Source organism: Lissotriton helveticus, chromosome 5_1 (assembly GCF_964261635.1).
Source record: "Lissotriton helveticus chromosome 5_1, aLisHel1.1, whole genome shotgun sequence".
Classification (NCBI taxonomy): Eukaryota; Metazoa; Chordata; class Amphibia; order Caudata; family Salamandridae; genus Lissotriton; species Lissotriton helveticus.
Window position 1 is genome coordinate 1,087,001,196 of NC_136065.1, and position 13,729 is coordinate 1,087,014,924.

Sequence of the window (13,729 nt, forward strand, 5' to 3'; positions counted from 1 at the left end):
AGGCTTTCTTCAGAGCAAATTAGAAGAACGTGTTCATGCACTTACATGTGGGGGATTAAGATGACTCCTTACACACGATTTTGTGTTCCAATTGACGCCTCAAGGGCAATAAATCCAAGCAAAAAATCCGTTTTGTTTCTAGTTATCTATAAACAAAAACCAAAAATTGGGTTGTAAAATGGAGCTCTAGTAAAGTCTTAGTTGTTTCACAATGGCGTGGGGGAACTGTGCGAAACATATGTCCATCTGACCCGGTTGCATTGGTCGATGCGTAAACTTTGTGCTGGCTGGATGCACACGGTGTAGGGCAGGTCGTTCAAATGTGTTATGTTTTGGACTGGCAGCATCTGCAAAATGTTGCAGTGATGTATCTGGTGTAAGATATTCGGCAGCCATAAGCATGTAGGGACCTGAGTCCCGATAGTCTTCTTACCGTTTTCTTTCGATCATGGACTCCCCGGTCGGCGTTTCTATCTCGGTCGCCGGTAAAGCGGGTCATCCGTTCGGCGCTTTAACGCTGTACTCAGAATTGTGCTCGGCCTGATGGGAAATGTAGTTTTTGACTAATGTTCGCTGTTTGCTGGCGTCAGGTGGGAGAGTCTGGTTCCCACCAGCCTGGTTGGGGCTTATATAGTATGTGAAAAACTTATGTTATAGCAACAAGGACTGGGCTTTAAATAGTCGCCGGTATTTTATTGGCCATCAATTATGGATTATGGTTTTATATTAATAAGGGGGAAACGTTTGTGATATTTGCCAGGATTGGGTTCGAGGGTCAATTGAGTTGGCGAAAAAGCGTGGGGCCCCTTCAGATTTACCATGTATCGGTGAACCGGTGCAAGATACCTTTTAGAGTCTATAGACTCCATATGTCAGCTGAAGAGTTCATTTGCAGCTACACACAGCTGGGTTTACAAATTGTAGAGTTCCGTCATTTCATTTAACCCGTTAACAACGGTATTATATTTTAGGATTAGCATGGCTTCTCTTTGTCTCAATTTGGCTTCGAGGTCACCACCTCTTGTCCCTAGTTCTACTTTAGATATGACTGTCCATCTAAAGTCATTGTCATCATGTCCACTTTCTACCCAATGTTGTTTTACTTTTTATTGCTTGTAAGCATAGAAACCAGCCGACCCGTGTTTCGTCAGAGAACAGTCAACTCTGATTCTTCAGGGCCAAGTCGTCACAGAAATGTTGAGAAATTCCCCAAACCGGTGATAATTCCAACCCGGTCGGAGTCTGGGATAGCCAAGAAATATCGAGAGTACGATGAAATCGCGAGAAAAGTAACTTATAATCAGTGCACAGACAGAATACAAAAATGTGCAGTGTACTACGCTATGTCAACTTCTGAAAAGCGTCATTATGAAAATATATTAAAAAACAGGAACCCCATTGAAGGAAAACCACAGGAAGTTTAATCAGCTCCCTTCTTTATTTCATCGGCAGCTTGCTGGCAGGCCCCCGACCTGGAAAGCACTTCAAGAAAGTTCAAACGCCAAAAGCGTTTCAGGAAAATAAAATCCCTTCCTCAGCGGCGTAGGTTCTCAGAAGAAATGTGAGCACAGTTCATTACGCACTCTATCCTGTTCACACCTGCCTCAGTGGGCACACTGCCCTTCTGGAACATGTAGTGACAAATTATATTCCCAAATGGGTGCGCTGTCATTTCTTGAAAATTAAACCACAATTAATCCCCAGTGGGTTGCAGCGAACTGGACTCTTCCCATGAGGCACAGGGTCAAGACTGATTTGCATAAGGCTGGGTCCAAACTGGGGTGGCATAGTGGGTAAAAGAACAATGGATTTAACCCAGATCTTTTGACTGGGGATAATGTTTGCATTGTCAGCATTCCTTCCATCATTTGTTTGCGTAATAGTTGTTTTCCTTCTGGCATTTCTCAGTTTGGAGTCTGGCGGGTTTTCTGCCCTGATATTACATAGTCCAGCAGAGAGCCTAATCTTGTTTTCCAAGCATGGTGGCGTATTGGAATTTACAGTCTGTAATGTATGTAGTACAAGCCTAGAAAATGAAGAAATCACACCCAGAGCGATTACTTACTTGAGCATGAGGGTAACACATTAATTTTCTTAGTCTCGTGATTTGTCGTGCCAGATTTTTCGACGTTCTCTTAAAACACCAAAAGAGGTTACAAACTTTTTCTAGCAATTTTTAACTGCCATAGTTCACAGAGCTCCATAATAAATTTCTATTCAATGTTTTTGATCTTAGGCCTAATTGAATGGGTAACTTGTATCTGTATTGGTCCAGATCTGTATCACAAACAATTCCTATTTCTGTGATTACAATGTGTATGTTTTGTGTAGAGCCCTCTGCCATTGCTGCGGTTGCTATCATGGTCATTTTACAAGCATTATGTACCCCTTAGCCAAGTTCTTTAGACTATACCCTGTGTGCTGCACCTGCACAACCCTCCCGTGCAGATGCCCACCCACTTTTGCACATACTACCTACCTCCAGTTTATTACGGACACTCTTTCCAGTACTGGACTTTTTAGTGATAGGGTTAAATATTCTGGGTGTTATAGTCATGTGTTGCTCCCATTTAACTAATTAGACTAATACGCCTGGATTCAGTGAATTGTTGGTGAAAAGTTATGGGCTGGCACTGGATACAGTGCCCCGAATGACCTGGATTGAGGTGGTTGCCCTATCCATGCTCTACAAACTCTCTCTCGCGCTCTCTCTCTCTCTCTCTCTCTCTCGGTTGGAGTGGACCACCGGCAGAAGGGGGGGGGAAGGTGTGGGTGGTGTAATCTGTGGGACCTCTGCAGGCACGGCATAGATTGAAATAGATTGAATTAACTCCCTCTTCACTACCGTGCGGTATTCTGTGGGCGGCCGGGGTCTGCCGGCTGCTTGGTGCTTTGCACATCTGCATTCTGAAAAGATCACAAGAGCACTGAACATATAGAAAGGCAGCATGGGCCAGAGAGGCCATGACGGGAGTTTGCCCCTATAGGTTTTCAGGGTCTGGCAACTCTATGAAAGTGGAAATGCAAGGAGCCTCCTTGACCACCTTCAGAGCATAGGAGGCCTGGCTCAGCAGCCAATTTCAAACCCTGTTTTTTTATTCCTTCGTCTTGCGTTCTTTGTTTCATGCAGTGTTGTGCTATGCGTGTTAATTCCTGCACTCCCCAGCAACTTTTGAGTTCTGCCAAGCCACCAAACGAGAGAGCCAGGAGTATCTGTGAGAGCCTTTTGTGCACCTTTGTCCGTGAACACCTGGATTTAACTGCGGCGGGAGCTCAGTTGAAATTCACTCAAAGTATACATTTTTTCCACTTCTAATCTGCCAGTGACTTCCCTACACGTTATATGTAGGAACAGTACACCTCGTTACGTCATTGGTGTCATGGGTAATATTTGATGAGTGTGAGGTCATGAACAGGGCATTTGTAGAGGTAAGAAAAATGCATATGTCACTTAATTAGACCGCGATTGACAAAGACAGTTGCTCCAAAGTTCTGGTGTTTTAGACCCCGTCTCACCGCCTTGCAAGGGAAATGCTGATGCACGTTGTAATGCACAGTGATAAATTAATAACATATCAAATATTTGTATTGCTCACATTAGGCAATAAAATAATGCATCCTATTTCTCTCAATCTTGTTCGTAGTTCTACTACCAATACTGATGGAAAGACTTGAAAAATTCCAATTTATGAAGGTAAGCGACTCTAGCTTTTAAAATGTGTCCTTGATAAAGAGTTTATTTACAATTGTAAGACTTGTGGAAAACTAGGTCTAGATGTACTAGAATGTCACAACTTTCAGAAATATCACAACCCATGTGACAACATTATTTATGGTTCCAGGGTTTTGGGGATGGCTTAAAGAATATTGAAGGTAATGAATAGATCATGTTGGAAAGTCTGTCAGTATTTGATTAGAACAGGAATAGTGGCATTAGGCAATGTAATAATGAAAACATACTCGAGAATAGATCTTGTTTACAATGGCGGCTAAAGTGAGTAGCCAACAAGCCACCATTTTTAATTCCTTTACAGCAATAACCTTACCTGCATCCAGTCATCTTCATATTACACATCACAGTTTTACAGCCATCAAGTCAACATCTTGTATGACTGGGTAAGCACTACTTTATTTCCAACAAACACAATATGCAACTACACTTCGCATTCAAATGACAACACATAGCAACATAAGGCTATGTTAATAACAACAAATGGACTCATAGCCACCAACTTACCCACCTGCGCCATAACAAAACCATTAGATGCTATCACATCTACCGTCAGTCACACAAAGACACACAATAGTACTTGCTGACAACAATCATGTTTGTTTTTTTAAATTATATATATAAAAACAAAAGTATGTCTGTCTGTCTGTTTGTCCTTCATGCATTACTACACCATTCATCCGATCGCCATGAAACTTTGGGAAGTTGTTGAGTACACTCCCGCGAAGTTTTCTGGCATAAATTATTTTTAAATATCGGCACCCCCCGGGCCCTCATAATCTTTCGAATACTGATGTACGCACCAGACGGAAAAACAAGAAATTGTGTATCCGCAAGCACTCGAATAAATAAATAGAATTAAAAAACCATTCATCCGATTGCCAGGAAACTTTGGAAAGTTGTTGAGTACACTCCCTCGAAGGTTTCTGGCATAACATTTTTTAAATATAGGCCCCCCAGGGCCCTCATAATCTTTCGAATACTGATGTACGCACCAGACGGAAAAACAAAAAAACGTGTATCCACAAGCACTCGAATAAATAAATAGAATTAAAACGACACTTTGAAATGTTTTCCATATTAAAATGAATATGTTTCAATAAAAACAACACAATGTAAATTGAATGTTATCATAACGAGTTTCCTTGAATTTCCTTTCTTCGGAGATCGCCACAACGCGCGACGGGTAAGCTAGTATGTATATATAAATGATCAGTATATTTCTGTAACTTTTCCCATCATGCCTCTTTGGGGAGTGGCCTCCCAGGAAAGCTAGTACAGGGCCACAACATACAATATTATACATCTAAATCCACAGGTCTCCCTATTCAGCTCAACAGCTTTATTATAACAAAGTCCTGCGAGAATACGAGGTATATTATTCAAATGTGCAGGGCATAGTGAAAGAAACATAAAGTCCTGTGAGAATACGAGGTATATTATTCAAATGTGCAGGGCATAGTGAAAGAAACATTAACTGTGAAATTGTAAGAGGCTTAACAATGGGTTCTAGGTGAGTTAGCTTCCAACAGCTCAGTCAGGAGTGTGCATAGGGAAGGGAGGGGTGGTCGGGGGGTTACCCTCCGGGAAGAAAATAGCGCATTACAGTGGGACACAGCCGTGCCCCATGTGTCACATCATACAACCAAGTCTCTCTGGACAACAGGCATGCCCTCACTCCTATAATCTAATTCCTCCAGGGGTCTAGGCGGCTCCCCATGCATGCTCTCAATCACTCCCCTTGTCCCATCTTCAGATCTCGAGCCCGGCGAATGGAGGTGAATCAGTACTCCCGGGGTTGTCAAACATATCCACCACGTCCGTCCATAGCAGAGCTATTGGTCGTCTCCGTCTAACAGCAGCTTCCCATCTTGCCAACACTGGGCTGCATGCAGACTTCCATGTCATGGATATCTGCCTCTTGGTTAATATAAAAGCCATTTCAATAAAATGTTTTCCTACTTTCTGTTGGGCGGGGTAGGACAATATTTTCACCGAGTCCCTGTCTGTAATTGCCCTACCCAGGACACCTTCCCATTTTTGTTGGGTAGGACTCAGATTCGTTCGCACCATCCCATTCAGGGCACCAGGTAGCCATGTGACAAGATGTCTGCTTTCACCCAGGGATAGCCATAAATATTGAACATCATTGGTCTGGGATTCTTCCACTGTGGGTCCCCAGAGTGCCGTTAAAGAATGGGTCAGTGCCTCATAGGTACGGAATTGCCCAGCGGGCAACTCACATTATCCTACTAGGGTCCCCAGCGGCATGAGGGTGGAGGCCTCATAACAGTCACCTATCGTCACTAATCCTACCTCCATCCATGTTGTTAGGTGTGCTCCGGTCAATTAGGCTGGGGTCTCCCCCGTGGTAGGACCCCCAGTGGAAGCGATGGGGCATACTGGGCGCCCATCTTCGTCCTTCAGACACAGCACTACCAGCACTGCAGAGCAGTCGTTAAAAGTACCCCGGCTCTTCCCAGCCCAGGTCTCTGCTGCAGCAGGCGGGCCAGGAGCACCCCCTGGTTTGGTACCATCCCCAGACATACAATTATTGCCTTCCAGCGTGGCTGGCATAATCCACTGAAGCTGGGCAACCAGGTTATATAATTCAAAGTCCGGCATGCTCAGGCCTCCTTCCAAGGCAAGTCACCTCAGAATTTCTACGGACACCCTAGGTTTCCTGACATCCCAAATAAGTTCTCTCAGTAACAAGTCCAATTGCTTTAACCATTGGTCCCACAACCAAGCTGGGAGATTAGTAAAGAAGTAAAGATCCGAGGCTACAAATGGGATGCCTGGTCTTCACCTTGGGGATGCCCAGTAGGGGTAATCTCGCAGGGAAAGGCCAGGACGGGTTCCCAAAGCAAGCGCCTTGAGACCTTACGGTGAAAAGGCGCTATATAAGAACGTATGATTTATGATTTTTTTATTTTTACAAATCTTTTTGGTCATCGCTATCCATGACATAATTAGGAGTCGAAGCGAGCGCCAGAAAACTACACTTCCTTCAGGGAGCTCACCCCCCCCATCCCCCCCCCAATCCCCCCCAAGTTGCTCTCCCGCATGTCCTCCAGGGAGTGGTAATTGCTCACAACAATCATGCAGAAACACACACCACTACATGCCAACACAACAAATGTCATACATCCACAGCTACAATTTACCAATGCATTACATTGTGACTGCAAGAAAATGGTAATTCAGTCATGCATACTTTTAACAAACAAAATAAACAGTTGGCTCAAACGCATCACATTGCAATCGTACTCGGGTAATAGCAGAGGAGAAACAGCTACCATCACGTACCCAGAAAGACACAGTTTACACTCCAACAAAACAGACATTGTACATCCAAACACAAACCTTTCTAAATACGCACATCTACTAACTTGAGCAACCATCATCCACCCAAACTGCTGCCATTCAACAGTGATCATTCGTGCCATTTCAAAAAATCCATCACACCGTATATAGCCTTTTAAACATCTATCAACACAATTGATAAGTCTATAAATCACATCTCATCACAAGCTTTAAGAATAGCCGGGTTGGAAGTTAAGGTTGACTTAGTACGGTGGGGTTGCAACAGGATCTGAAAGTAGCACCTTAACTCGAGAATTGCTAAGATTTTGAGTTTTATGCCACTAGAGACACATATGTGGACCCCATTACAACTGTAGCTTTTTATGGCATTGCACTTCGACTAGTAGCGATCTAATATGCGGTTCTATAAAAAATGTTCTCTCCACTGTTAAAAAGAAAACCGAAGCACATTGTAATATAGACCTTGCCAGTAGATAAGGATTGCCAAATCCTGCCGGCCTGTTTGCATCCTTATCTCTTGCAAGGCCCCTTTGTCTTCTGTCTTTTCTTCACCTTCACAACACTAGGGATCCTACTTTATGTTTGTATCTGGTGATTAATAACAATCATAGGACTCGGACTCCCATCACCTGTACTGGGGGTGCTCATTAAATCCAACAATATTTTAACCAAATGTGTCACCTGAACCTGCGACCACTCAGCCCAAATTGGGTTAAAATCCTTATTACACTGAACAAAGCCCATTTCTGAAGAGTACATTTTACTGAGTAATTTAAAGACCTTGTTCCTGCCTTTTTTTTTTTTTAGTTTAAGAAATTATTATTGAGTATTTTAAAGATAATAACAGTACACATGTTATGACTTTTCGGAAAACAGGCAAATAATACGTATAAATAAGGAATACATAACATATGCACTAAAACCTAATTAGATTGATAAGAGGGATATAAAAGACAGAGAAAGAAGGAGATAGGAAAAAGAAGCAGAAAGAGAACAAAAAAAATGAAGATAGAGAAGAAAAGAAAAAAAGAAAGGGAAGGGGAAGAATAATAAAAGAAAAGCAAAGGAGAGATGTCTGTGGGAATAAATAGAAATCATTCAAGAAGGAGAATTAGAAGACAAATAGGATGTGAAAGGAAGCCAAAGAAGATCAGATTTAATTTTTAGGGGAATAGAAGAAGAGGCAGCAATAGAGATCCTATGTTCATCGCATACAAAATTCCACCAGGTATGAACAGAAATCTTAGAATTATCTTTCCAACACGATAGAATGACTTTGAATGCAATAGAGATGAACAGGTCTAACAATCTGGCAGAAGGAGATAAAATATCAACATCATCAGATAACGAGCCTAGAAAAACATTCTGTAAGGATAACTGAGCGGAACAAGATAATATGCGCATACAAGTCCTCCAAACCTTCTTCCAAAATGAAAGAACAAGAGGACATGCATACAATAAGTGTTTAAGTGTTCCAGACTCTTTAGAACATGACCAACACAGTGTAGATGAAGTTTTGGAAAACTTATGAACAGTAACAGGTGTAATTATGACTCTATGATAAATAAAAAACAAAGATTGAGTAATTCGAGCAGCAATAGATGTCTTAAATAAGTTAGACCAGATACGATCCCACAGCGAAACAGGGAAATTAGTATCCAAGTCACATTCCCATGCAATCTCAGCAGGAGATTTGAGACGATCACCAACAGTCGAAGTCAAAATTGAATAAACATGAGCAGCTTTGGGTTGATGGCTGGAGAATAAAGGATATAAAGGGGAGGTAGGGGTAAAAGAAGGAAATGTAGCTGGAGGTGAAAGGGAGGGTAAATGAGATAGAATAGCAGATGTTATAATATTGTATTCATTAATTGAGGAAGAGGGCAAGTCAAATAAGGTTTGTAATTGCAAAAAGGGAAGGAGAGAGCCATCAACAAAGAACTGATAAACAAATACAATATTCTTTTCCTTCCAGTGTTTGAAATAAAATGTTTTACCTTTGTAACGAAGGTATTTGTTATACCATACAACTGAAGCTAAAAAACATTGCAATGGGGAAAGGTGAGAGGAAAATACATTGGATAACACAGTTTGGGAATATTTTAGAATAGGAAAGTTGGTCAAGAAAGAACACTTTGACATAAAAACAGTATGCTGAAAGGAAAAATCCTTCAAAAGAGAGCGTTCAAGGAGAACCCATGCAGGTATGGGAGTATCCTGAAAGTCATAAGCCAAAGAAAAAGCTTGTCTAATCAGGAAGGCCAAATGATATGAGTTAAAGTTAGGGAAACGAATGCCACCTTCGGATTTGGGGCGCATCAGCTTATGCAAGGCTATACGAGGGTGTTTGTTATTCCATAGGAATTTGGAGCAAAGATAATTTATACGGGAGAAATGAGAAAGGGGAATTTTAAAGGTGAGCATAGAGACAGTATATAAAACATGTGGAGCAATCATCATTTTAATCGTGTCTAAACGACCCCACCATGAGAGAAATAAGGGTGACCAACTTTGAAGAAGGGATTGAAGTTTCTGTGTAAGAGAGGTAAAGGTAAGCTTGAGGGTTTCTTTCAGGGAAGGTGCAAACCAAATACCCAGGTATTTAATTTTGGTGGGACACCACGCAAAGTCAGTATTATTAAACATGATTTGATAACATAACGCGTTAAGTGGTAACACTTCAGTTTTGTATAGGTTCAGTTTATAACCCGATATAGAGGAATATAAACTGACCTCCTCCAAAAAAGGGGGAAGAGAGGATTCAGGGTTGGACATATAAACCAGCACATCATCTGCATAAGCTGACAATTTAATTTCAGTAGAGGATAACTTAAAACCAGAAATCTTGGGATTAGATCTAATTCTTTCTAGGAAAGGTTCAAGACATAAAATAAATAATAGGGGGGATAAGGGGCATCCTTGTCTAGTACCTCTAGTCAAGGAGAAAAATTTTGAAAATTGATTGTTAACAAAAATACTAGCACGAGGTGAGGAATAAAGGAGTTTGACCATTGAGATAAAAGAAGGACCGAAACCAAACCATTGTAAGGTATGGAACAAAAATTGCGAGTTGATGCGGTCAAACGCCTTTTCAGCGTCTAAGGAAAGAGCTGCCAGGGGGACTTTAAGTTTTTTACTGTGAGAAATGACATTGGAGAACATGCGGGCGTTATCAGCAGCAAGTCGACCTTTTACAAATCCTACCTGATCAGTTTTGATTAAACAGGGGCTAAGGGAGTCAAGACGTAAAGCCAAAATTTTTGCAAAAATCTTACAATCATAATTGATTAAAGATATAGGGCGATAATTTTTACATTGGGAGTGATCCTTGTCAGGTTTGGGAATGATAATGATTAACGCATCCAAAAAGGAACCAGATGCCTTCGCACCCAAAATAAAAGAGTTAAAAAGTTGCAATAGTTTTGGAGCAAAACAGTGTGAAAAGAGGATTAAAATTCAACGGGAAGGCCATCAGGACCAGGTGCCTTGGATTTTTTAAGCAAATTAATGGCCCGAGTCACTTCTTGGATAGTAATGTCTTTTTCCAAGAGAGCAAACTCTTCTGGGATGGCTGGGGGAGAAGGAAGACCTTCAAAAAAGGATGTTAAATTAACATCAGACGGATGCGTATCATCAGTATATAAGGATTGGTAATAATTATGAAAAACTTCAGCGATATCTTCATCCGCTGAAACTAGTTTGTGTAGAGAATCATTAAAAATAGGACCTACATTTTTACGTTCTGACTTTACTTTCAAATAATGTGCTAGCATTTTCCCCGCTTTATTTTGGCCACCATGAAATTTGGACTTAATTTTGAGAAGAGTGTTACAAGCTTCATTAGTAATAATCTTATTCAGTTCTGTTTTGGCAAAAATTAAATCTTGAAGGGATGAAGGGGATTTAGAAGAAACGTACATATGTTCTAGGGTTTTGATTCTCTGAAGTTGATCCTCATATTTTTTCCTGTTGAGTTTCTTTTTGTTAGCCACATAGGAGATAGTAAACGCCCTGAAAGCAGCCTTAAAGGCATCCCAGTTGTTAGGAATGGAGGTGTCAGAGGGATTATTAAAGGAGAAAAATTCTTCAAAAAATTCCACACTTTTCTTCATATAAACAGGGTCAGATAGTAGAAAGGAGTTACATTTCCAACGACTGAATTTGGAAGAGATAAGGGAAAGGTCAAGTGAGGTAAAAACAGGGGCTTGGTCAGAAATAAATATGGAGCCAATCACACAATTTTGGATTGAGGGGAGTAATGATTTACTAACCATAATATAGTCAATCCTAGAGCGGGTGTGATGAACAGTAGAAAAAAAGGTATATTCCAACACATCAGGAATACATAATTTCCATGAATCAAATAAAGGACGCGAGGCAATGGCCGATTGAAAACACTTATGGGACTTATCGGGTTGAAACTTACTGGAAGATAGTCTATCAGAGAAAGGGTCTAACCATTGGTTAAAATCACCGGCAATAATGAAGTCAGGGGAATCAATGGAGGAAATCAAAGTTTTAATATTGTTCCAAAACTTAGGGTCAGGACGTGTCGGACCATAAATATTTAACAACACCAGTGTCTTGTTATGGATAATCAGCTTAGCCATTGCCCAGCGTCCTTCATCATCATTTTGAGTAGATATAATGTGTACATTTAAAGCTTTATGAAATAGGATAGCGACCCCCCCTTTTTTATTAACAGCAGGAGAAAATACAACTCGGCCCACCCACTGTCTGTTCAACTTTAGAGATTCAACATCAGAACAATGCGTTTCTTGAAGGAAAGCAACCTGTGAATTAAGTTTAGATAAATGAGACAATACCTTTTGACGCTTGACAGGATGACCAAGACCTCGCACGTTCCAGGAGACAAATTTACAAACCATGGAGGGATGAGGAGATGGGCGACACATGAATGGAACACATGGCAAGGGAACAACTACGAAAAAGGGGAATAACAGAGACAAAAAACACATGAGGTGGAGATTCCCAGAAAACTCTCTGCACAAAAACATGACTGACTACGATTCAAAAAGGACACCATGAAAGAAAACAATCGAGGAAAAGACCGCATAGGAATAGAGAAACAAAGAACAAATAAAAAGAAGAAAAGGCAATCTAGAAAAGAAGAAAAAGGGAGAGAAAGAGAAAAAAGGAGAGAGTAAAGAAGCAGAGGAGATAGAAGCGAAAGAAGAATAAACTGATCAAGGCACAGCAGCCTGATCGGAGAAAGATAGAGCAAACGAAACGAAGGAGGCATGGATACACCAGACAGGGGACTTGTCCCCACGAGCAACCAGTAAAGGACACAAATAGAAAAAGAGAGCAGAATGTAAGAGCGAAGCCTCATGAATGAGAACAAAGATCATATGTAAGACATAAAAGAGGATGAAAAGAAGACGAGAATAGCTGCAGTATAGGAAAAAGAGGAAGTCAGCAGGAGGAACATTAGATGGCACTGGCACTGTCCATATTCGAAGGAGCAACACTCTGAAGATAAGCATGGAGCTTTTGAGGATCGTCATAAGAGGAGGTGCGACCATTGTGCGTGATCTTGCAAAAGCATGGATGAAGGATGCCGTATTGAATGTTGAGCTGTCGCATGAGAGGACGAAGGTTCAGAAATTCCTTGCGTCGGGCATTTGTCGCTGATGAAAGATCTTGTGAAATAAAAATGTTATGGCCGGACCATTGAAGGCGTCTCTTGAGTCTGGCGGCTTTTAAGACAGACATCAACTCCGTGAATTCTAGGAAAAGCATAATAATGCCACGAGGTTTACTAGAGTTCGAGTTTAATGCGGCCCAGACGGTGTGCCCTCTGGATGTTAAGGGGGTGTGTCTCAGGTTGGAGGTTCAAAAGTTCCTGTAAAAATTTGCGTATGAAAGTCACCATGTCAGGCCTTCCAAATTTTCCGGAACACCATAAACACGTAGGTTATTTCTCCAATTACGATTTTCCAAATCCTCTGTATGTAGCTTAAGCTTATGGATCTCTTGTTCCAATAGTGGAATTTTAACTGAAGCATCCTGGATGTCGCTCACTCTTTGCTCCAAGATTAAAACCTTGCTCTCCATAAGCACCCAGCGATCCTCAATTTGCTTGAGACGAGCATTAGTAGCAGACATGAACGGTTGGAGACCTCGGACTTCCTCAAGAATGGAGTCTAACACCGGGTTTGGTGAAGATTTTATGGGGGAAGGCGGGTCATTTATAAGTCTTTTAGGTTTGGTACCTGTTTGAGATAATTTCGAAGCATGAGAGTCAGCTGCCATGTCTGCAATGATAAATAAACCAGAAAGGCTGGGTATGCAAGATTGACACAGCTCAGGTAAGTACGTGGTACGACTGAGATCAAAATACCACTTGAAGGCGAAGAAAAATGGCACTCAAGACGTCCCAAAGCACACGCACAGCAGAAATAGGACCTTGAGGAGAAATCTCAATAAAGATTCCTAAAAGGGCAGTGACAGAACGTAAGCGCCACCATAAGGAGTAACATAGGTGATTTCTTATTGAAGTATTAGCTCTGAAGGTATAACAACATTAGCAAAGACACTGCTTTGGTTGGGAGCATTCATGAGAATATCTTAAAACCAGCAGAGGAAGCGTTTCAAAATGGCGGCACGCATTCCTGTGAGGCACACACCGAACATGAGGAAAAGTGGCAA

The 13,729-nt window shown here is 41.4% G+C and overlaps 1 protein-coding gene across 3 annotated transcripts in view; it reads left to right on the plus strand.

Moving 5' to 3' along the window:
• Window positions 1-13,729, plus strand: part of SFXN2 (sideroflexin 2) — a 182,481-nt gene that overhangs the window by 158,515 nt on the left and 10,237 nt on the right. For all 3 annotated transcript variants that reach the window (XM_078643664.1, XM_078643665.1, XM_078643663.1), the window contains one exon: window positions 3,645-3,694. In XM_078643664.1, coding sequence (XP_078499790.1) covers window positions 3,645-3,694 — 50 coding nt within the window. The remainder of the gene's footprint in view (window positions 1-3,644; window positions 3,695-13,729) is intronic.